A 24,811-nucleotide genomic window follows, 5' to 3' on the forward strand; every position below is an offset into this window, starting at 1 on the left:
CTGTCCTTTTCCTAGCTTTGGGTTTGCCCTTCCCCCAGAATCAGTTCACAGTTTTCTTTTCCCTGTGGACTGTTTGAATGTCCCAGCAATGACATCTCCGCAGAACACTGGTGTAAGCCAAAGACTGTGACAGTATTGGGAATCAAGCTTGTGAACCTTAAAGATGAGGGTTCTCACATCAGACACCCTGTGTGGCTGACACAAGCTTATCACTAGCGCTGGGGACCCAAATGGGCAACGGTAGCTTGGGGCCTCTTCAGATCCTTAAGGGCAATGCAGGCAGGCACACAATGCGGAGCATGGTCTAGGCTCCACTTCTCTGCCCTCTGAAAGCACGCTGTAATACTCACCTGGCATCAATTACTTTGCCAACACCTACTTTTCACAGACCTACTGTGTGGCTAAGGAGCTGGGAAGCTGGGAAAGGGCTCCCGCCCCCCCCCCCCCCCCCCGCCCCCGGTCCTCACCCCCACCCCCACCCCATTCTATTTCTCCAAAACCCAAAGCGATGCTCCAGAGTGTGGGCCCATGACAAAAGTTACGCGGGGGCTCCATGAGCTCACCCGGGGGTTCCGTGAGCTTACCCCGGGGAACCAGACCGCCCCCGCCCTCTTCCTGCCCTCTCCCCGCCCCCGGGCCCCCGAGCGGGGCCGGTGATGTCAACCGAGGAGGAGCCGCCCGCCCCGCGACCCGCCCGGGCTGATTGGCGTGTGGTGGCGCCGGGGCCGCCTCCACCCTCCCGCGGTTCGCACAACTTTTGCGGCTGAAAGCGCGCTCGCATCCCGTTCCTCTCGCCGCTACCCTCGGCCCGGCGCCCGGCATGTGAGCGCGGGCGGCCGCCGCCACCATGGCCTCACCGCGCGCCCCGCGGTGGCCGCCGCCGCTGCCGCTGGTGCTGCTACTGCTGCTGCTACTGCTGCTGCTGCCACCGCCCGCCACCCCCAGGATGCGGGGTCCCCTTCTCTCCCCGGCCAACCGCGCGCTCCTCCGGGCCGTGGGGCCGCCTTCGCCGCTTGGCCCCGGACACACGGCCCCCGGGCCCGGCGTCACGACCCGGCGGGGACGGTCTGACCGGATCCCCAGAGGCGTGAACGCGGGTGAGTGAGAGCCACTAGCGTGGGGCAGGGGGCGTGGGTGCTCCGGGGATAATCCGTCCCGGCCGTGGCTACGTGGACCCCCGCGGGTGGAACTGTGAGAGGTGGCCCTGAAGAGAGAGAGAGACGCTGTCCCTGGCTACTACGGTGTACCCATGCGTTCCTTCCCTGAGCTTTGGAAGAAAACTCTCTCATGGGGTAGCCCACACCCGTGTCCCTCTCGCACCTCGTGGGGTGGTAACTTCTGGTTACTGTCTCTCAGTTCCAGCCTTTTCTCCCCCACAGACGGAGAACTGGTCTCTCGAGGTCCAGAGCCTGACTTTTCAATATAAGTAAATAACGGATTTGGGAGTTTGAAAGGCTTCTAGCACTTAGGATGTCATGAAGGACAAAGGGTGCATTAGAAAATAAAACGAGCTACCTAATCAACCTTAAGAGCAGGGGTACTTGGAGTGGGGGATGGGGAGCTTTGATATTGAACCCCTGCAAGACACTAGGGACTGTCCCACAGCCCTTCCCTCCCCAGCCAGCTGCTCTGCAGACAGGCGCTGCTTGTCCTGGTCACAGAATGGGAACCCAACTCCTGTTCCTGCTGTCTTTGTTTCTAGTTCCTTTTTCTGGTGAGAGAAAATGCCACGGCCTGGGTGGAATTCTAATGCAATGCCCTTATGACCTTGGCAGTGTCCTGTCTTTAGATCTCGGTTTCCCCGTCTGTGAAGAGGAAGGACCCCATTCCTCCTAGCCTTCTGGTGATAGTGTGGCAAAATGAAAGTAAAATAATACAAAGTGCCTTGGACACAGTTTAGGTGCTGTTAGCCGCTCATCTTCCTGTGAGAGGTGCGGGGACACGCGCTGGACTCTGTGGTTGCTCCAGGGCTGGGACTGGCAAGGTTTTGTCCTCTTTCCACTTCTCTTGTCTGTCTTGCATGCTTCCCAAACTTTCTGCCGGCTTGCTCGTTCTCCCAACGTAGAGGTACTTCCTAGAGTTGAGTAAGAAAAGATTTGCCACCCTCATAAAACCTCAAGGGCAAGTTCAACAGTGCCCTCGCCTCCACAGACTGCCTGGTCCTTGTGAACCTCTGAGTCACTGGCCCAAGATGGGGAAACTGAGGAACCAGCCAAGGAGAGGAAGGCAGCTCTGAAGGTCCTTACAGACATAGGCTGTGCAGCCCCATGTTTAGTTGAGTTCCTGAGAAAAGAATTACGAGCATGGGATACATTTACAGACTTTCCCTTTGTCGAAAAGTAACTGAGGGATCCTGGAAGGCATTCTGTGGGATGTTCCAGACACAGTGGTGTGTAAGGGACTGCTAACTCAGAGAGCCACTCGGTAACCCAAGGCAGGTGTCAGTAGCTGGTGCTCTGGCTGAAGACTCCATCTTGTGGGGGTCTCTGAGGGAGGGTGGCTGTCTTGTGAGGTCCCGCTTGAGGAGGCCGACACAGGACTGCCCTTCCTAAGGCAGGGAGGGAATCTCCCCAGCTCTTGTGGCAGCTGAACTGGGGAAAAATCAGGTAGGAATTAATGCTTAAGAGAGCTGTGCTTTCATGCTTCCGTTGTGGCCAAGGTCTTGACTTTGCAGCCTTCTCTGTTTCGTTTGTTTTGGGGGTGATCAGGATAGAGGCTTCAGGGAGAGGAGGAACCTAGGGGGGAACTGGAATAATCCAGATTTTTCTCTGGGGAGGTCTCCTGATCTCCTGGTATCCCAGCAGACCGTTGTCCACTTGGTGCCTCCCCTCTGCTGCCCTAACTGTGTCCGACCTGGGTCAGGGATGTTTGAAGAGAAAGTTGGGAAGAGGTAAAATCCAGGACCTGTTGAAAACAGCAGAACATTACCAGTGTGGCCAAGGATCCAGGCATGGCCTCTGTCCGGTTTCTGCTAAAGCCTCAAACAATGTCACATAGGATAAGAAGGAAGCAACAAACACACAAATATAATACAGCAGCGATTCGTGATTCAGAGAGCCAGAGTTTTACAATATCCTCTTAAGGTTTTCCTGGCCCACTTTGATTGGCCACCACACACCGCTCAGTAAGAAGACTAAGCAAGGCCTCACATCTGAGGAGGTCCAGCCTCCCTGGCACCAGGACAGAAGGTCATCCGTGCTCTGTGTCCACACGGTTTGTGGGGAGGTGGGTGTTCCTGCAGGCAATGAGCCTTGTGTCACACAAATAATGCCCTTAATCTGATAGTTGGGAAAACTGCCCTGAGACACTTCTATTGGTGCTGGTGGCCAGTGCCTGGCCATCTTGGTCTGGGCTTCCAACTATAACTATCCCCCCATGAGCAGCAGGGACTAGAGATTTTTTTTTTTCCTTTCCTAGAGGGTCATTCTAGCTCTTCTCTTCCCACAGAGTTCAAGGTTCTCACTGCTGGGTGGCTGTTTGCTCTGTCCTCGGAGGAGAGCAGCCCCTGTTTGGATAGCCATTGTTTGCTTTCGTGCCCACCTGTCACTCTATTCTGCTGTATTTGTTGCTTCAGCCGTCAGTGAAAGGAGGCCGAGAGCTGGATGCTTCCTTTCCGTCTCCTTCCCTATGAACTAAGACCCCCAGCCACAGCTCTGAGCTGAGTTCTGCGTTTGACTTTTCAGTCCCCAGGCCACGCTTTTGGGAAATCTGTGCATGGTGGAAGAAAGGCAGGAAGGGAGGCTGGACTCATAATGAGAATTCCCACCGAAGGAAAGAGCTGTCCCACGCATAGGGGAGAAGATGCTAAGTAGTTAAGTAACCAGTCCAAGGAATACTAATCTTTAAAAAATGTGGCTCCCTAAAGGAAGGGCTATGAGCCCAACCTCTTCTGAGCTGTTAACTGGCTGTTCCCAAATTGCTATAAACCTTCTGGCCCAACTTCATCATTTAGTTTGGCCACCACAGGCACCATTGTGGGGTGCTATGAAGGCTGGGTGGCGAAGGGTCAGCCCTCTCAGGGATGGGAGAGTGTCTTTTCCCAGGAATGTGACCCTACAGACTGAGGCTGAGAGGTGGTTCCGGGCATCAGGATGCCAGTTTCTTTGATAGAGGCTGTCACAGGTACAGAGAGGGTCCTGGTGTGTGTGTGTGGGGGGGTGCCGAAAAGCCTCATTCTTTTTTTTTGTTTTGGTTTTTTTTTGTTTTTTGTTTTTTTGATTTTCAAGACAGGGTTTCTCTGTGGCTTTGGAGCCTGTCCTGGAACTAGCTCTGTAGACCAGGCTGGTCTCGAACTCACAGAGATCCGCCTGCCTCTGCCTCTGCCTCCCGAGTGCTGGGATTAAAGGCGTGCGCCACCACCGCCCGGCAAAGCCTCATTCTTTAGACCTCTCTCCCAGTGCATGCAGATGCTGACCTCATGTTTTCTGCACACCTGCTGACTTGTGTGGACAAGGGGAGATTTCATTGTGCCCGTGCCAGGTGGGCAGTTACTGCCTGCTTAGCCCAAGAACAAGGCTGGGACCTTCCACCCTCCTAGTGATCTTGTTCTGTATTCCATTGACATTGGCCAGCTGTCTGAGAGTGTCCTTATCTGAAGTCGGAAAGAAGGAACAGCAGATGGTAGTTGCTGTGTCCTTAGCTACTCACTGCCTTCCTCAGCGTCTTCCCTCTGCCCCAGCATCCTCTCCGTATGAGCAGGGCTTTTGAGCTGTAACCAGTACGTTTCTTTGAAGAACCCGAAGGAGCCAACAGGGAAAGACTAACCCCTACCCTTGGAGCACCTATGTGGAGTCAACATGTTTATGTTTCTTACCCCATTTCACCCTCCAAACAGTCCTGCCAGGGGACTGTGTGTGTTTCCCATTTATTCTCCCTTTATGGGAAATGAAGCCTAGCAAGGTTAGGTCACAAGGGAAAGAAAGGATGCTGGATTTAAGCTAATTTCAACCAAGTTTATTAGCCCATCCACCATAGGATAGGACAACCTTGTTATAGGTCTTTAGGGCCTCTCCAGCTCACCATTCTTGCTCTTGCCTTTGCCTAAGACTGGGGACCATGAGCTGGCGATCAAGATGCTGACAAGAGAGATTTTTTTAAGATGATTTTAAAACTTTTTTTTTTATTATATGTGTGCGTGTTTGCACGTGAATGCAGGTGCCTGTGGAGACCACAGGCATCAGATCCTGTGGAACTGGAGTTATAGGTGGTTGTGAACTGCCCAGTGTTGGTTCTAGGAACAGAACTCAGGTCCTTTAAAAGAACATTATACTCTCTGAACCTCTGATCCCCAGGTGGGTAGATTTTATTATTAGTTTTAGAGCCAGGAGGTTGTGGCCCTTGCCTTCAATCCCAGCACTTGGGAGGTAGAGGCTGGCGGGTCTCTGAGTTCGAGGTCAGCCTGGTCTACAGAGTGAATTTCAGGACAGCTCCCAGAAACCCTGTCTTGAGAATAAAAGTTATTGTTTAGGAGCAGTGTGGGGTTGGGGGAATTGCCCATAAAAAGACTTAAGTCTACACATGTATAGAATGATACCTTATGTTTGTTATTATGATCTCTCTCTCTCTCTCTCTCTCTCTCTCTCTCTCTCTCACACACACACACACACAAACGCATGCACGCACGTGTGCATAGGTGATGGGCACCTGAAGGAAATACATTCTGTGGGCGCTTAGCTGGGAACATGGGACAGTGACTAACGCTGTGTGGCACTTGTCAGCTGCTATCGGTACCTGTTCTGCTGCATGGGAAAGCATTCAGAAGATGTCAAATCACTTTCATTTTCATGTCGCTGCCCCCTCTGGCCACTCACTTTTCATTTTCCCGTAGTCATAAACAAAGAGATTCCTGTCCTGTCTTTTCTCCCCTCCTTGTCAGAGTATGACAGATGTCTCCCCTCATAAAAATAATCCTAACATCTAACATCAACCCTCTCAGGGCTGGAGAATTGCTGGGTGGCTCAGAGTGCGTACTGCTCTTTCAGAGTACTGAGTTCAGTTCCCAGAACCTCACTGGGCAACCTCACAACTACCTGTAACTTTAGCTCCAGAGGATCTGATGCCTCTGATCTCAACAGTCACCTGTATTCATAAGAAAACACACACACACACACCAAAACAAAACACTAAACATAACTAATTTTATATTAAAAACCTCTCCTCTGCAGGTTGTCAACATCTTGATGACCACCTCATTCTAATCATGGTCCCCAATCTTATGAAAAGGCTAGAGTGTTGGCGATGACATATTCAATAGGTATGCTAAAATAACCAGACCAGCTCAAAACAACAGATATAATTTAATAATTGAAAACGGGAAACTCACGCCACCGGAGAAAATCCAAAGTCCAAACGGACCAGGCGATGACGGCGGGTGCACACCTCTCTACCCCCGTTTATCTATCTACCTGGCTCCAGATGGCCACACCCAAGCCAGATGTGATTGACAGCTTCCCCATCACTAGAGCGAGCAATCCATGTCTTATTCGAGTGGTTTATAAATCAGGAAATATTTACTAAAGCCTTACTATGTGTGGAGAGCTGTGTCAGGTGGTATGGAGGTTGTAGGCACATTTACACCCCCACCACCGGGATTATCTTGCCAGAGCACAGCTGTTATAGTATAGTAATGATTCCTAACCTAAGAAAGCTCCAAGGTGGTACCGAACAAAGGAATGATCAGGACAGAGGAGGCCATGATGAGGAGGTGGAGATTGGAGGGACTGGAGGGCTAGGGAGGCCTTGTGAGGAAGGAGTGCGTGGGTTGAGCTTTGGAAGGTTGGTTGGATGCAGATAGACAGATGTGGAGAGGTCTTTGGCATCAGCAGAAGCACACATGTTGACAAGCTCAAGACTGCTTTCTTCTTTATGCTTTTGCCCTTATTATTAGTTAGCGTACAAAATAATGGGTTTCATTGTGACGTTTTCATACATGTATGTTATTATACATTGCTCATGTTACCCTCTTGTTCCCCTCCCACTGTCCTCTTTCTACTCGCAGCTAGCCCTCATTCTGTTTTCATGCCCTTTATTGTGTGTGTGTGTGTGTCTGTATGTGTGTATCTGTGTGTCAATGTCTGTGTGTGTGTCTCTGTGTCTGTGTATGTCTGTGTGTCTCTGTGTCTATGTATGTCTGTGTCTGTATGTCAATGTCTGTGTGTGTATGTGTGTGTCTCTGTGTCTGTGTATGTCTGTGTCTGTGTGTCTCTGTGTCTGTGTATGTGTGTCCTTATCTGTGTGTCTGTGTGTGTGTCTCTGTGTCTGTGTATGTGTGTGTCTGTGTGTGTCCGTATCTGTGTGTCTGTGTGTCAATGTCTCTGTGTGTATGTGTGTGTCTGTGTGTCTGTGTATGTCTGTGTCTGTGTGTCCGTATCTGTGTGTCTGTGTATTTATGTGCATAGGTACACACACATGAAAGAAAACACGTGGTCTTTGTCTTTCTGAGTCTGGCTTATTTCGCTGTATGTGATCTCCAGTTCCATCCATTTCCCTGGCATAATTTCATTCTTGGTGGCTGAATCAAAGTTAATTTATATACCACATTTTCTTTATTTCTTCATATATTGACAGCTGTCAGACTGGTCCCGTTAACTCAAGTCTTTTTGCATAGATATGATTAACAGCCAAAAGGGCCAGAGGAGAAGATATGGGGACGTGAATTGGGGTTGAGAATAATTAGTCATTGAACACAGCCTGGAAAGGGGACTGTGGCCCCTTACAGTGGGCCTCAGAATTCTGTTATTTATCTTGTCCTGTCCACACAAAGCCCTCGTGGCCTCCAAGGAGAGTGCGGTGTCTTGTGTGTGTTCACGCTCATTTGTATCTATTGTGGGGATCTTGTGGATGAACCCTGGCAGATCTGCCTGACTCCAACCCAGAAGGTATTTTGGAACTTGTGGAAGGCTAACAACAAGTATTAAATCCATGAGTTTGGAGGAAAAGACTAAAAACAGGGCTGTGAGAATTGGCGGGGGAGAGGCCTCAAAGGCCTTTTAGGGGACCATAGGAGGGTCCGAGGCTGCCAGCGAAGGAGACGCTGAGAGGGGAGGGGAGGGAAGAGGAGAGGAAGCCATGGAGAGGAGTCACCCTGTCCTTAAGGTAGTATCTCCTCCTGCAGCTCTTGATTGTAAAGACCCTCTACAGGTCCCTGTGGAAGGATTCTGCAGTCCTTTGATCATGGGAGCCTGAGCTAGGAAGGCCACGGTCAGGTTCAGCCCCGAAGGGGCAGTTGTTGAAGCCACGTGGGAAGAGGAAACTTGCCCTGCCTGGGTGGAGAGCATCCAGTCTAGATGACAAGAGGAAGAGGCAGTGCCTAGGCGCCAGCTAGGGCGTGGAGGCACAGTGGGAGGTGGGGTGGTTTGAAGGCTAGCTGTGAATCGGAAGAACACTTGAATACAGTACTTGGTTTAGCCATGAAGCCCGGCAGCCTGTCAGTGTACTTGTGAGAGTTAAGTGCGTTTCTACTGGACGCGTCCTTTCCCCCGTCCATCCAGGCTCATGACCACAGGGAGAGTGGGAAGACATAGGCTGAAGAATGCCACTCTGTTGGTAGTGGGGCCTGGGTAGAGGACAAGATGCAGAAGCCTGTGTGCAGAATGGCGAGCATGGATGACATCACACGTGGCATCCCTGTGGCCAAAGTGGTCAGGGAAATGGAGAAAGAAAATCAGAGACATCCGGCATCCCTTAATTTTCCCCTCCATACCTGCCATCCAGCCCTAGTTCTTCCCATCAGGGGCAGAGTGCAGCATCCACATACTTAGCCCGGAAGCCTGAATGTCACCCTCCACTTGTCTCCATCCCTCACCTTCTACATCCCTTGGCGGAGAACAATTCAGTTTGGTTTTGTTCCCAGAAGGCACCAGGAGTCTGCCCTCCACATCTTCTGTTCATCCCACCCTTTCTGTCCCACTAATTGATGCTCAGGAAAGCCACCGTAATCTTAAGATGTGATTCAGGTCACTCTGTTCTTACCTTAAAACCTCTAAGAGCTCTGGGGGCCGACCCTACCACCTCTGTGGACTCCAGTCCCACTTGCTACTCAAAGCAGGCAATGTTTTGGTTTGGCTTTGTTGTTTTTGAGGCAGGGTTCCACCCTGTAGCCCAGACTGGCCTCGAACTTGAGATCCCAATCCTTTAGCCTCCCAAGTACTGGGATCACAGACAAGCACCACCACAGCCAGTAGTCAGTGTGTGAGAGCCAGTGTGTGTGTAGATGCTGAATTTCCTCCTGTCTTGGAGGCTTGACGCAAGGTGCCCCCTGCCTATAACAGAAAGAGCTTTCCTAGCAGAAGGGATGGCCATTGCAAATGCCATAATACAGGGCCAAGCTCATCTACCTTAGGATTGGAAGGAAGGCACCTTGGCTGGCTATGGGGATTGGACCCTGAAGGGCCAGGAAAAACTGGAAGTTCGAATTTCCTTCCGAGTGCCCTAGAGGGACTGTAGCAGGGGCTGTACCACATGCTGTAGGGCTGTGGCTACCAAATCCCTTGGGGAGCTCAGAGACCATCTGCTAAGTTTACAGAGGCTGCTAAAAACAGACACATTCTCTCTACCTTATGTTTTAGCTCTGGAGTACTTGAAGTTCATAGCATTGTTACCCCCTTACCGTGTACTGTTTTTGAAGAAAGCATGTGGGTGAGACAGCATGGCAGTTGGGCGAGCCCCCGTGTTTCTCCCTCCTGGGGCTGTTGGCGTTGCGGAGCAAGGCACGAGAAGGGGCTCTGATCTTACTCAGAAATGCCCTCTCTACATGAGAAGGAGCGGGGCTTCCAAAAGTGGAACTATGGCTGTGGTAAGCGTACATGTTTCTCCTCCATGTTTCTGGTAAGTTGGGAGGTAAAGGCCAAGGAGTAGATGGATAGAGACTCGGCTCTCCAGGGCATCCAGCCACCTCCATCCTCAGAGGCTTATAGGTTTCAGGCAGGAGCACAAAGCACCCAGGAGAAAAATGCTGGGTTGTCACCCGGAGGGGTGGCCCTTGAGCAAGGGGTGACTAGTTAAGCAATGTTAAAAGCCACTGTTTTCTCTCCCTGAGAGGTGATAGAATACCTTCCTATGGGGAATGGGTTTCATTCTTAGAGCCTCTGGGGCCACCATGAAATTTATTGTGGCCATGGGGTAAGACTTTTGGGGGGATTGTGTCTTGCCAGTGTGGCTAGAGTCCTTCAGTTTTTACTGACACAGGCCGAAGTTGGGGTTCAAGCCCCGTCACGGCCACTTACCAGCTATGGGTCTTTGGTAGGTGTTTAGCTTCTTGGCGCCCTTGTTTTCTCATCGGTTAAGTGGACAGTTAAAGAAAGAGTCCTCCCCAGGGAGTATGGGGCCGGCCACCCTGTAAAGCCCACAGCTGGCAGCCAGGAAACACTCTAAATACTGCCAGTGCGTCTACTGCTGAAACTAGGGCCTGTTTGCACCGGGCACCTGTTTGGTTTCCATTATGGGGATCTAAACCAACTGGAGAGAAAGGAGTCTGTTTCACTTTCCGGCTTATGATCCGTCACTGAGGGAAGTCAGGGCAGGAACTGGGGCAGGAACTGACTCAGAGGCCGTGGAGGGTCGCTGCTCACTGGCTTGCTCCCCTGGGCTTGCTCAGCCTGCTTTCTTATAGAACCCAAGACCCATGGGTGGTACTGCCCACAGGTAAGCTGGACCCTCCCACCTCAAACAGTAATCAAGAGAATGTCCTCACCAGACTTGCCTACAGGCCAGTCTGATGGAGGCTGTTCTTTGGAAATTTCCTTTTCCAAGATGTGTTTAGGTTTATGTCAGGATGTATTAAAAAGTAAACAAAACACAAACAGGGCCATTACTGTGTTCATAACACCCTGCCATGCACACACTTGTCCTCTGGGTGTCTTATTGGACAGGGGACCAGTTCTAAGAGCAAGGGGTACCTGGCCTTCCTCCATGCTGGAACCCTGCTGTCTTACCCACCCTTAGCTTTAAACCAAGCGACAGGAGCCAGATTGAAAGTCAGAAGAGCTCAACGTGGCCACCCTGGCCTGAGACCGTCTGAGACCCGATGATCCCATACAGAGTGCTCGTGGTAGGACACAGGTGACGAACGGTGTGACCCCTGTATGCCGCGAGCGCTCTCCTCGGGCCAGAACCTCTGGGGATCCTTTAAACGAAAGGCTTCTTTTTAAGTATGTGTGTATGTGTGTATGTCTGTGTGAGCATGTGCACATAATAAACATAGCAGATTTTAGAAAACAGTTTGAGCAAGAATAGCATCCTTGGAGGAAGTGTTGTCCCGGTGAGACATCTTTGAAGAGGTTCGTACTTTCGTAGGTGAGGGTGGTGGTTTATTAGGAATTACTTCTAGTATAGTCTTGCCTTGTGGTCACAGAGTGCCGCTGTCTGGTAGAGTTATGGCCACGAGAATCCAGCAGTGGTTCAGGAGGTCCGGCGTGGGCTGGAGGACTTTTGGTATTAGCCCCTTCTACTTGTAGCTGTGTGGTAGGGCTGCTTCCTAGTGTCTAAGAGTTATGTTAAAGATGGGGCTATTAATGTCTCTCCTGCTTCTTAACGACTGTGACGGGGAAGGCACCCGTAATGTAGTGAATGATTTCAGCATTCATGCAAAGACCCTGGGCGTGGCCTTTGCTCTGGATCTGCCTCCACATCTGTAACACAGGGATAACAGAACCAGTCCTGTTGAGTTCATGGTTGTAGGTGTGGAATAAAGCCTCACAGACGTACACATATGTTTATTCCTCACGCTGTACAATGGACCATTGGTCTAGTCTAAGGCGTGGCTTCAGGAGAGAGGATGGGGAAAAAGCTTGAGGGGAAGAGGAGCAAGGCATGGCATTTTGTAAACTGTCTCTCTGTCCTTTCATGTGTCTCTGGTTGGCTTGCTGTGACCAGTCCTCCCATCCCATTCTCTCCCTCCCAGATAGATACTCTCTCAACCTTCAGCCTCCAGCTCACCCCAGGGGTTCTTTAGACAGAACCTCCTGTGAGCTAAGAGACATAGGAATGTGACCAGAAAGTAAGCATGTGGTCAAGTAGACAAAAACTGTCTCACCAAGCAAACCTGGAATCCTAAGGGAGCGTTTCCTTCCTGGACACAGCTGGTGTTGTCTCTTGAGGGATCCGAGGGCAGGAAGAGCTGGTTAGTTCCTGAACTGGTTCTAAGACACAACCAGGTTTTGCTAGAATGCTGGAGGAAAGAGACATGCTAGGCAGAGAGGTCTCTGTAGACAGAGGTATGATGGGAGACCAGCTGGGCTTCACCTGCCTCCTCTGAGGGGATGATTCTTAGAGGTGTCTGCTCCTCTCAGTGGCTCCGTCCTGTTCCTTCAACGGGCTGCAGATGAGGTCATGTGTTTAAACCCGCAGGTAGCAGTTACAAGGTGGCACCCTTTCTCCCCTGCTCACTTTTTGCTCTTGATGGCCCTTCATCTCCCGTCCACGCTATACCTCCGTCATTTCTACTCTTCTCTTGTCTGCCAGTAGTCACCACCAACACTTCTCTCTCCCAAGTCCCAGCAGAACCCCAAGGCTCCTCTCGGCTGTGGGCTCCATAGGGCAGCAAGAGGTAGTGGTCTCCTTTGTGCTCTAAAACCTGTCTGGTGTCCTCAGTGAGTCACCCTTAGAAGCCCACCTGGGGGAAGCCTATTTGAAGGAAGTGGACACCTTTTAAAGAAACTTCCTGGTAAACTGTGCATGGTAGTGCATGCATTTAATCCCAACACTTGGCAGATGGGTCTCTGTGAGTTCAAGGCCAGCCTGGTCTACGTAGTGAAGTTCCAGGAAGAGCCAGAAAGACCATGTCTCAAGAAAAAAAAAAAAAAAGCTTGGCATTCTTTAATTGATCTCACACCCAGGGAGAACCAGTGACCCTGGTCCCCTCCTCCTGTCTGAGGTCCGTGCCCACCAGAGCCCGCCATATACATTTTCCAACAGGCATAAACAAATTATATTTCTATTATTCCCTTGAGGCCCTTGAGGCCAGGGCCACTTCACAGAAGTCTAGGAATAAATTATCTGCAGGACTTATAAAAATCGCCCGCAGAGCTGTGGAAATGTTTGAAGCCGGAGTCACGGGTCCGACTCACACCCGCAGGCCCAGGCAGTTTCTTCCTGCTCTTTCTCAGCCTCCTCTCCCCCTCTTCCTCCTGGAACCAGGATGTTTTTCCTTGCCTCTGTATTGTTTCACTAACCTGGCAGGTCTCCTTTGGTGGAGCCCTGCCACAGCTTCCTCTCTGGGTGTGAGTGAGCACTGAGAGCACACAGGAGCTGGAGCCTGCTCTTGCCCTGTGCCCTCCTCAGCGCTGGCCAGGCGTGGCACAGTCCTCCAGTGTCAGTTCCTTCCAGAGGTCCCCCTTGCCTGAGGAGCCTCCTCTGCAGCCTATTTTCATTTGTTTTTCAAAGGATGAGAGAGGCAAAGAGAAGACCGGCTTCAAGATTAGGTATTCCCCCCACCACACACACACACCAAAAAAAAAAAAAAAGCAAGGTAGACTACCCATTGCAGAAAGCTTTTGTGTGTACTTATTCAGCTGAGTAGGGATCTTCTGACCCTTGACCCTGAGACTTTGCCTCAAGGGCAAAAATAAAAAGAAAAAAGAAAAGAGCCCTGTCTATGAGTTACTTTTAAAGCAGAGATCCTGATCAGGGTTTTTTAGCCTTTCCTCTTGCCTGGGTAGGCTCCTTCCCCCCATAGTGGTCCTCAGGGCCCCCTCCTGACCAGCTCTGGTTCTGGGAGGCTGACTCCAGTCTTGGGACTCCCTTGTCCTTCCTGGCTGAGCTCAGACCTTCAGACCTGCCTCTTCCGGAAAGGAAGGGCCGCTATGAACTGCTGACCGAGACTGTCTCTCATGGGCAGGGGGTGGTACGCCTTGTCAATTTGACACTTCAGTTACTGGAGCCCATCCCAAGGGACTTGTGTTTTTCTCTTCGAATGTCATCCTCAGACCTCACATCCAAAGGCTTTGCAATGTGAACGGTTTTTCTAAGGGCTACTCCTTTTAGGATAAGAACAAGGAAGGAAGCGAATGTCCCCGAGAGTCCTGGACTGTCCACATTGACGGCTGAGTCTTTTGTTCACACAAACTTATTTGGCTCCTAAACGTCCTCCACCCAAAATCATTACATCCGCAGCCACAATTCAAAACACAGCCTGGAGTAGCCAAGCAGGGTAGGTGGCGGCCTTTCTGGGGAGATTACAACCCGCCCCCCCTCCTAACATCCCCCCCAGGTTCCTGCCAGCCTGTAGAATATCCCTCCCTGACCATCCGGTATGAAATACCCCTTGTTTGGAGGGTTCCTGGGAGGGGGAAGGCTTTGAGGTCCCTCTGAGGAGCTCCCCGCCCCCCAGGGCAGCTCTGAGTGGAAGGAAGGCTTTCCAGCCCCATAAACTTCCAGGGCACAGGTTCTGCTGCTCTGGGCAGCTTCTCACACCCCAGAGGGACTGAGATGTTTTATTTACCCAGCTCAGCCCTTGAGGCAACGTCTCTGTTTGAGTCATCCTTGCAGCCCTCATCATCTTGCCTATGGCTGGTGCTCAGTAAAAATATATGTTCTGGTTTTTAATGTGGCTAAATATACCTCCCAGGAAAGTTACCATTTTAGCCGTTTCTAAGTGCTGTTCAACAGTCACAATGTTGCAACAGCCACCATCCATTCCCAGAAACTTTTCACCTCAAACAGAAACTCTTAAGTAGTAATCCCTGACCTCCTGCCCCTAGCCACCTGGGCTCCACTTTCCATCCCCATGAAGCTTTTATTCCGAGTACTCCACGAGGGGACGCACGTGGTCCTTGTCCTTTTGTGTTTCACTTGGGTTTTTAGGGTTGGTAGCTGCACACACCCTGTCTTGTTAACCCCGTCATCCCCTGGTTGTTTTCACCGTCTGCCTGCTGTGAGTACGGCTGCAGGGGTTCTCTGCTGTCATTCCTGTAAGCTACATACACAGAAGAGGGATCGCTGGATCATATGCGAACTCTGTGTTTATGTTTTTGGGGGACTGCCATACTGTTTCCATGCTGGCCGACCCAATTTGCATTCCTGCTGGCAGCGCATATGAACTCCAGGTTTGCTACATCCTTACCGGCCCTTGCTTTCCTTTCTTTCTTCCTTCCTTCCTTCCTTCCTTCCTTCCTTCCTTCCTTTCTTCCCCTTTTTAAATAGTAGCCATCCTGGGGGCTGGAGAGATGGCTCAGGGGTTAAGAGCATTGTCTGCTATTCTAAAGGTCCTGAGTTCAATTCCCAGCAACCACATGGTGGCTCACAACCATCTGTAATGAGGTCGGGTGCCCTCTTCTGGCCTGAAGGGATATATTGTATACTAAATAAATAAATATTGAAAAAAAAATAGTAGCCATCCTATGGGTGTAAAAGCAGGCATTTTGAATCCATACATTCTGCTCCCTAGCTAGGCAGTGGATTTAGAACTGTAATCCTCCCTCCTGAGCCTCCATCCTGCCATCTGAGGCCAAGACTTAATTAGTTACTATGATCCCTAAAGGACCTGGTCACCTTTGGGGAGGAATGGGGGGGGGGGAGTCAATGGCAACCCAACCAAAGTTGGCCAGAAGGAACGGTACAAAGCAATGGTGTTGAGAGTGACCTCGCCACACACTGTAGCTGACTGGGCTTCTCTTCTGGACCCCCACTGGTTTCTTCTACGATTAATTGACATAAAGACCTAGGCTTTATAGCCTTTGCTCTGCTACCATTTTCCGAGTTAACCTGGCTGGTAACTTTAATACCATGCCTCAGTTTCCTCTTCCATCAAAGAGGGAAGAATTACCCTCATGACTGCCTACTTAGACTGTTGGAATTTAAAAGGACAATTTAGGGCCCTTAAATTCTCTTATAAAAAAAAAGTGCTTTATGGGTAGGGAACTGTGTGGGATTCCTAATTGGTTCTCAGGATAGAAGCAGAATTTCAGTCTTGTGGGCAGTATTTATGAGCTGTGTTCTACTCCCCTTCAGTCTGCGGCAGTCCACACACTAAAGGAATCAAAGGAGGGGAGAAATCAAGCTCCCACTCCCAGGACTTTTCTCTCCTCACCACGCGAGCAGCCGAATTTTAGGGAAACCATTAAAATGACAAAGAAACTCATAGGCATGAGACCCCCTTGCTGGAATCTGTATAATTGGAGGCAAGGTGTCAAACCCACAGCTCATAGGGAGCTTTTCAAGTTAAGGATCTGGGGAAAGCTCCAAGGGGAAGAGGGGATGGGGAGTTCTCGGGGTAGGGATGAGGGTGGTACCGCTGCAGACCCTCCTTGTGAGCCTTAACCCTAGCAATGAGACCATCACCGGTAGATACCTGAATGGACTTTCTGCGGGACCGGTTCCAGGGCCTCCTGTGGCCCCTTCAGCATACAACACCTTCCTCTTCATAGGCCCTGCTTTTGATTTCATCCTGTCTTCCTTGGATGTCTGTGTCCCTGTCACTGGCTCTGCCCCTCCTGGCAGTCTGAAATCCTTTAAATTGGACCCTGATCCTCGATTGCGCCTTCTTATCCTGTCTGTTGCCCTTCTTCCTCATCAGCATCCTAGGCATTAACCAGATGTTTGCAGCTGGAAGTCCCCCCAACTTCGTGTCTGAGAGGCAGACGTTTCTTGTTCCCCTGAAACTCAGGCTTCGTGCCCACTCCACTGTCTTTACTGCCGTTCCTTCCAGCAGCCATAGGCTTCATCTCTGCTGGAAGCTGATTTAGACATCCTCCTGCTCAGACTTCCAGAGAATAACTGCAGCTGTTGCCACACCAAGTCTGCTTTCAAAGCCCATGCAGCAGGCACCATCTCACTCTTTGGGAGAAACAAGATCGGCCACGTTGTTAAAGCCTGGTTTGAAGGCCAGGGGGATTTTGTTTTGCTTTGTTTTTGTTTTTTCCTTTAAGTCTACCAGCCAAGGCCCTGAAACCTCATGGAATCAGCTGGCGAGTGACGCGAGAATTCGGTCCATATCCTGTCTGCCGCTAAAGGACCAATCGCTTCATCATCTTGCTTCCTACTTTCCCCATGTGCCAAATAATGACACCTACCTGCCAGGACTGTCCCAGTCCTCACATGAGGCAATGCAAGTGAAAACATCTAACACGTGGCTGTGTTGGACCGAAGCTGGAGAGCTGGGGAAATAAAGGGCTCATTCTTCCACTCTGCCCCCAAACATGAGCTGGTACCAGACTGCGCGTGACATTTGGTCTTCTGTAGGACCGGATGGTGAGGGTAGGGGTGAGATCTCCAGGAGGAAATGGCACAGGCCCATCTTGCTTAGGAACAAGGCTAGCTGAACGTACAAGCGCGCACACACGATGGGGGGTGGGGATGTGGCTCAGAGGAGTCTGCTGCTGAAACAGCTGCTAATTAGGAAATCCGATTCCAGGCTGTGCCAGCTTCCCTCATGAACGCCGGTTCCTAAGCAGATGTTTTAGAACATTAAGATGCTTCAGAAGTGGAAGCTGTCAACGTGAGAGGGAAAACATCCAAGCAAAGTCATGTAACTCTCTTGTTAGTCTCCATTCATGGTCCAGGGGGACGTGCTGGCGTGACGCAGGTGGCTGAGCCCGGAAGGATGGATTCCTTGTTTAAGGATGGCCGAGTCTAGACTCAGCTCAGGCAGTTGGTGTGACCGTAGTCATGGGCTTGAATGGGGTTTGGGTGACTGTCTCTGGCACAAAGAAAGCAGGGCTGGCAAGGCAAATGGGCTGGCTTTGGCTGAGCTTCCCGGAGGATCCCTCTGATCCTAAAGTGGGAAAAAGCTAGAGCCCAGGGCACAAAGAGACACTAACTGGCTTCTTACCAATTTAGGCAGCGCTGATAGAGGTTGAGACCAACCATGGCCAACAGGTCTCGGGCCATCTGGTGCAGTAGTACAGACTCAGAGTGTTTCTTGTCTCTGGATGCTCAAGAGAGATGCTCACTGGCCTCGTCTCTTTGCCTGGGCCACTAGTCATGTCCACAGGTGGCACCAACTGAGGTTGGGCATCTGGGGACTGAGCAGCCTAAACTCAAGTAATCCCATGAGGCTTTCGGCCACTCACATGCTCACGCCTTATAAATGCCACTGGGGTCCCAACTCACGTCACTACTTCTGAGTTTCAGGAACCAACTTAGCGTTTAAGGGCTACAGACCACCTACTGAGGGGACATTTGGGGGTTCAGTGAAAGTCATTACAAAATGACTTCTGCAGGTTTCCAGCCTTTGGGTCTTTAGATCAAGACACCGGATGCATTAGTCTCTTTTCTGTTGCTCTGATAAAATACCGTGACTAAGACAACATAGAGAAAAAAGAGTTTATTTTGGTTTGCGTTCAGAAGGTTGGTGTTCTTAGTGGTGGGGTCAAGCATGCAGGCAGCAGGCAGCAGGCATGGCGGCAGGGACAGGACGCGGAGAGCTCACAAAGCAGAGAAAAAACTGGCAAGAGGATATAACTTTGAACGCCCACCCCAAGTAATGCACTTCCTCCAGCAAGGCTGTGCTCCAAAACCTCCCCAAACGTCACCACCAACTGGCAACCAAATATTAAAATAGTTCCAGGCAAGGCGAGGCTGCCGATATGCCGTGTCCTAATCGTCCCTCTTTAGCTTTTATTTTTATTAAGCCTACATATAGTTTAAAGAGTAAATGGATTTTACAAAGCTGTAGTGGAACTGTCTGACCACTTTCAACTCTTCCTGTGGATCCCATATATCATTTTATCCGTACCGATTTATTTTATTTTGGTTTTGAGTGATGCCCACTAATTTCTCTCTGTGGAAATTTTATGTCCTTCTAAGTCGACCAGGCTGGACGCGACACAGCCTAATTCTGCCCAGGGTTAGCTTTAGGTATGGCCAGTGGAGTTACCCTTCTGCACCAATGACACTAACCATTCCCTGCACGCACTTGTCAGCCAGGATTGGTTCTACTTTAATAATCCCATTAATTTAAAAAAAATGACATTCTAGCCGGGCGGTGGTGGCGCATGCCTTTAATCCCAGCACTCGGGAGGCAGAGGCAGGCGGATTTCTGTGAGTTCAAGACCAGCCTGGTCTACAGAGCTAGTTCCAGGACAGGCTCCAAAGCCACAGAGAAACCCTGTCTTGAAAAACCAAAAAAAAAAAAAAAAAAAAAAAAGACATTCTTTTAAAAAATAAAGTCACTGTTTCTTGAGATGCACACCCTTCCTCACCTTGCACTTCGGCTCTCTTTGTGTCTGGTGTTGAGGACTGCTTTCTTATTTGAAATCAAACCTCTGTAATTTATTTTAGTGGAGGTGTTAGGTCTCAAACCCGGGGCAAACAGCTGAGATGCCTATTACCAGGTCGAAGCTGAAGCTGGCCACCAGGTTCTCCCAGCATCTCTCAGTCCATACCTGTTACAGGCCAGGACTGGCATGCCCTGCTCCCTACCCAGAACTCTGCAGCCCAGGGACTGCGCTGCCCTCCCCTATATAATCCAGCCGTTCTGATTACCCAGGTTTTGGTCCTTTTACCTCTTGACCGGTCTCTTGGCCCAGGCTGCCCCTCTTGGTGAGCAGCTCCTCTCTTGCCCTCCTAACCCCTCTCCTTCCATGGCCCAGCTCAGTCTGGCCATATTCAAGCTGGATCTCCCAGCTGTCTCTGCCTCTACCTGTATCCTTCCTCATAGCCATAATAAAATCCTCAACCCCTTAGGAGCAGTCGTGTCCTCCTTTTTATTTCTTTTTTTATCATTTAACTCACTTTTGAGTGACAGTCATCTTACATGATTCAGGGTACTTCTGAAAGATTACTTTGCTGTGTATGCAGTCCCCACTGTTTTCTCTCAGCACACTGCAAAAGTTGATCCGTCTTTTCTTTGGCTTCCATGGCTGTAGTGGCTGCTGTACTTCTTCTTATAGATAATCTGCTGTTTTGTTTTTGTTTTTTTCTGGTTGAGTTTAAGTTAAAAACTTATGAGGTTTTTGCAGGGTCACTATGATATCATTATACATCAGCTTTACACAGACACACACACACTTCTTCTAGGAGTTTGTTAGAATTCTTAGCTTAAAGATTTATACTTTCTGGAAAACTTTCAGCCATTATCTTTATGAATATTGACCTTTGGGAAGGTGTTCCCTTCTCTTCTCCTAGAACTCTAAGTAGGGACTGGAGACCTGGCTCATATGTTAAGAGAGACTGATGCTCTTCAGAGGACCTGAGTTTGGTCCCCAGCATCTATGATAGGTGGCTTACCTGTAACTCCAGCTCCAGGGAATCCGATGTATTCTTCTGACTTCCAGAGACACCCACCCACCTGCCCACCCCCACAAAAATAAAAAATGAATGTGAGAATGAAACCCCAGTTAGATATTAGATATGTGTTTGGCTTCTTTTTAATTTCTATCTATCTATTGATCTATCTATCAATCTATCTGTCTATATCTATCTATATCTCTATCTATATCTCTATCTATCTAGACAGTGTTTCTGTGTGTAGCCCAGGCTGTCCTGGATCTCACTCCATGGACCAGGCTGGTCTGAAATTCACAGAGATCTGCCTGCTTCCGCCTCGTGAGTGCTGGGGTTAAAGGGGTGCGCCACTTTGACATTTTTCTAATTTGCTAAACCTTTGCTTATAATTTCTGTTTTTTACCTGATTCTTAGCATTCTCTTATCTTTTTTTTTCTTTTACTTACCTGAGTGTCAGTGCAGGGGTTTGTACGAGTGAGTTCAGGCGTCCATTACACACACACCTTCTTCGATGATTCTAGCATTTGAAATCTTATCTGATTTGCTGACTTTTGTTCGTGAATGACTTGTTTTCTGGTACATTTGTGATTTTTGTTTGTTTTACTGCAACATCTTATTAGAGGGTTTCTTTTTATTAGCAAGTGATAGAAATTGTATGTTGGCATAGAGAGTGTTTGCATGGTCTTGCCAGGTTCCCCGAGGCACAGTCAGGGTCGCTCCTCAGCTCCCGTTATCCTCTGCTATGTGGAGGTAGGTGGATCTACCTCTTTAAACCATCTTTTTAAAATGCAGTCCTTTTTTAGTGTATGCATAAGGCTTAAGGCCACTCTTGAGTACACCCTCAACTTGAGGTTTGGATCATGTAGGGAATGAAATCTGTGCTGTACACCCACAGAAGACTTGGCTTTGTGCTTATAGACTTATGATTGTGATTGCGTTTATCTTTCCTCTTCAACCAAGATCAAAGGGCCAGGTTTCCTTGTTGTTCCTCTCTGGGTTAGTTTCTGTCTTTTGTCCAGGTTCTAGTCCTTCTGATTCCAATGTTGCACAGTGGTTTCCCTTTAGCCTCCTGAAGAGTGTACACCACCTTCCTCCTGCAGCCCCGTGGCCATCGAAGGATAAGGTTAGAGATCAGCTTTCGTCTTTGCTGGTCCTACTCTGATTCTTTCCTTATTCACTAGCTCAGAAGTGCATTTAGAATAGTTTTTTTTATATAGCTGTTTTATTCAGCATTTTTAGCTGTTGATCGTGGCAGGGTTACTGGGGATGCTGCAGGGGATGAGGACACTGCAGGGGACTTTTGTCAGCCTGGTGGTTTATTTATAGCGTGCATTTTTCCATCCTTACATCTTTCTTTAGTCTGTTCTCAGGGAGATAGCATGGTTCAGTGTGAGCAGTGCTCTCTCTGCCTGTGGCCACTCTTTCCCTACAGTGGAATTCCTGCAGCTGCTTGGGGTCTGGGGTTTCCACTCCTATCATCTCAAGAAGGGGCTGTCACTGGGCCTCTGCCTTTTTAAAGGCTCTAATGGAACTAAATTTATTATCTTTTTTTCCCCTCCTGGCTTCCTGGCCTAGAGGCATATCCTTCTGACTGCAACTCCTTTTTTGTTTTATTTCCTTTTGTTATTGTGCCCAGTTAATGAAGAGGACAGAGAAAGCATCCTTATGCCCCTGGACCTCTTCAGCTTTTCCAGGGAAGCCAGCTGCCCCTGAAGCAGAGCAAGAAGAATGAGGCCAGCATTCCCTGTGGGTCGCCGCCATTCATAACCTTTGGGACTTTGTGGCTGCCTCTGGCAACACCCTCCCACAGCCAACTTGGAGCTTATTGTGGGCCTCACCTGTCAGGCTGGGCTCCCAGAGGGGGGACCCTAGTGACTTCCCTCCCCTCCAGGAAGCCTCTGTTAATCATCACCTCCAGAAAGGAGAATCAGGGCATGGACACAGCAATTCTGAAGGAGCTGGAAGAGGAAATGACTCCCTCAGAAAGTTCTCGGAATCTCTGCTAGGGCAGTTCGTGTGCTCACCACCCCACCCGCCTCAAATACCTGAGGCTTTGGCCACCGCAATGTAGCTACAGCCACGCCCCTCGCTATTGAACAGGCCAGTACGGGGCTGGAGAGATGGCTCGGTGTTATTAGCATTGGCCGCTTTTCCAAGGGGCCTGGATTTGAGTCCTAGCGCCTGCATGGCAGCTCATAACCATCTGTAACTCCAATCCCAGGGGATCCAATGCCTTCTTCTGGCCTCCACGGGCACTGATGTGAAAGTGATTCACAGACATATGTGCAGGCAAAACACCCACACACATAAAGAGGGGGCAGCAAAAATGTAATCACTATGTTGAAACTTATATCAAGTTCATATTGAAATGGTATTTTGAATATGTTGAATAAAATAAAGTACTTCACACACACACACATATTTTAAAGTGGCTACCAAGTTAATTTTACGGATTGTGGGTTTCTCTCACTTAATCCTTTGGGCAATACTAATCTAAAAGATAGCTTGTTCTTTTTGCTTGTTTGCTATATTTAGATATAAGTGATAGTTCTGCCTGCCTGCGGTCTCTGCTTATCAGATGGTCTGACATTTTTGCCTTGACTTATAAAGATAGCAATGACTTCATTCACTCCCCACTGAGAATTTTCCATGGTTCCACAGGCTCGAATCCTGAGCACAAAGAGAAATAGTCTCAAATCAGGAAAATAGAAATGGGGGGTTATAAAGATTTAATTTTTCAATTAGTATGTGTACACATGTGTGTGCATTGCAATGCATGTGTGTACGTGTGCAATGTGTGTGTACATGTGCAATATGTGTGTACATGTGCAATGTGTGTGTACATGTGCAATGTGTGTACGTGTGCAATGTGTGTGTACGTGTGCAATGCATGTGTGTGCAGGCACCCTTAGAGACTAGAAGAGGGTGTCTGCATCCCTGAAGCTATAGAGCTAGAAGTTGTGAACCCCTCAACGTGGGTACTGGGCTGGATTCCAGTACTCTCTCCAAGTGCTCTTAACTGCACAGCCGTCACTCCAGCCCCACTAAATGGAGTTTTTAAGTTATGAAGTTGGCAATAACCTGCAAGGGTCCATTTGGGAAAGTTTCTTCATGTTTACTTTTCAAAAGCCATTGAGTTCTCACTGGTGCATTTGCTTGTTATTGCAGTCACTGCAAGGAGCCATGGGACAGAAAGTAACAACACTGAACCCCACGTAGGAAATACCCCCTTCTACCAGAGTCAAGAGGACCATTCAGGTTCCAGAAAGGGAGTGACAGCTCAGACTGCCAGACTGAGCCACAGTTCTTCAGACGCCTCAGGAAACCCCTCTTTCCTGCCTGAGACAAACGCTGAGGGGAGCATCAAGCCTTCCAGCGGAGCAATGGCCACCGTTCCACATGCTGAACGCGCGCCTGAGATGACCACGGCCCTGGCCGCCCACGGCAGCTCCTTGTGTGAGTGTGTGTCGTGATGCTCACTTTTCTATGTCCAGTCCTAGAAAACAAATTTTCTGCCCCCTCCCCACCCCCACATCCAGAGCCACTGTGACCATTTAGGGGTTCTGTATTGGGATGGGTCAGGCAAGTCCCCCTAAGAGCCATGCTTGGAAAGTCAGACTAGGGGAGGGGGTGCAGATTTGTTGAACACCCTGGTGGGTCCTTTAACATCTATGCTTCCCAGCAGTCTGAATCCACGCCACCTCCCTGCTCCCAGGATCCTGCCACGCAATCACACATCTCAGGGGTTGGGAAGGGTGACTAGGTTCTGTTTGTGTTGATAAGAGTTTGGCTGCTTCTTGCTGCTCCTGTCTGCACGGTTGGCAGCTTAGTACTTCCAGCGAAGGGTTTCAAAAAGAGGCCACAGTTCTATGAGCACAGCTCAACCTAAGAAGGAAGACAAAGAAAAGTAGTGTTAATTAGGTATGCATCTACATAGCAACGAGCCAGCTCTCTCGATCCTTCCAGCAGCCCGGTGAGGCCGTGTTAGTCTCGCTTTAAGTTTGGAAACTGAAGCTCAGAGACTAATTAGCCCAGTAGGTGGAGAGTTGGTGGCAGATTTCCAAGTGAGGAGAGCCCAAGTCCGTGTTGAGTGAGTGGGCACTACAGTTCAGAGACGGGGTGCCCTGTGTAAAGACAGAAGGGAGGGGGCACCAGTGCCCGAGTCCTCCCTGGAAGAGTTAGAGGGCCGTGGGCAGGATGGCTAGCACTATGGAGGATAGGGACAAGGGTGGAATACTTTGCAGGACAGGAAGTTTCTACTTGGTGTGGTGGGAAGACTCACTGGAGGGTTTTGCACAACCGAGAGACTGGATTAAGACAGTTTGAGAGAGGAGCCTCCTGGCAGCAAGCCTGTAAGATGTGTAGTATGGGAGGAAAGGGGACCTGAAGTGAGCTGGACCCCCCAGGCAGACGTGTAGGTAGCAGGTGCTCACCTGGGAAAAGGAGTTGAAGAATCGCCCAGTAAAGAGTCTTCACAAAGGGGGGTTGGGGACCTTGCCAAACAGGTACGAAGCCCTGGATTCAGTCCCCAGAACCGTGTAAACAACATGTGTAATCCCAGCATTCAGGAAGCAGAGGCAGGAGGATCAGAAGTTCAGGCTTGGGCTGGAGAGACAGCTCATCCACTAAAAATCACTCCTCTAAGAGACCC

General features: G+C 49.7%; 1 protein-coding gene across 6 annotated transcripts in view; it reads left to right on the forward strand.

Moving 5' to 3' along the window:
• The first annotated feature begins 702 nt into the window (after positions 1–702).
• The window catches only part of LOC121461695 (protein HEG homolog 1-like), a 117,200-nt gene continuing 93,091 nt past the window's right edge, over positions 703–24,811 (forward strand). For 4 of the 6 annotated variants that reach the window (XR_005976221.1, XR_005976220.1, XM_041672833.1 and 1 more), the window contains exons 1-2: positions 705–1,097; positions 23,329–23,616. Coding sequence is in view for 4 of the 6 variants with exons in the window: in XM_041672833.1 (XP_041528767.1) it covers positions 848–1,097; positions 23,329–23,616 (538 nt within the window). In the remaining 2 variants the exon portion in view is untranslated. Of the gene's footprint in view, positions 1,098–23,328; positions 23,617–24,811 lie in introns of all 6 variants that reach the window. The other 2 variants (XM_041672836.1, XM_041672837.1) reach the window with 2 other exon arrangements.

This window comes from Microtus oregoni, unplaced genomic scaffold (genome assembly GCF_018167655.1).
Source record: "Microtus oregoni isolate MIOR12 unplaced genomic scaffold, Mior012 000023F_ref0000262, whole genome shotgun sequence".
Lineage (NCBI taxonomy): Eukaryota > Metazoa > Chordata > Mammalia > Rodentia > Cricetidae > Microtus > Microtus oregoni.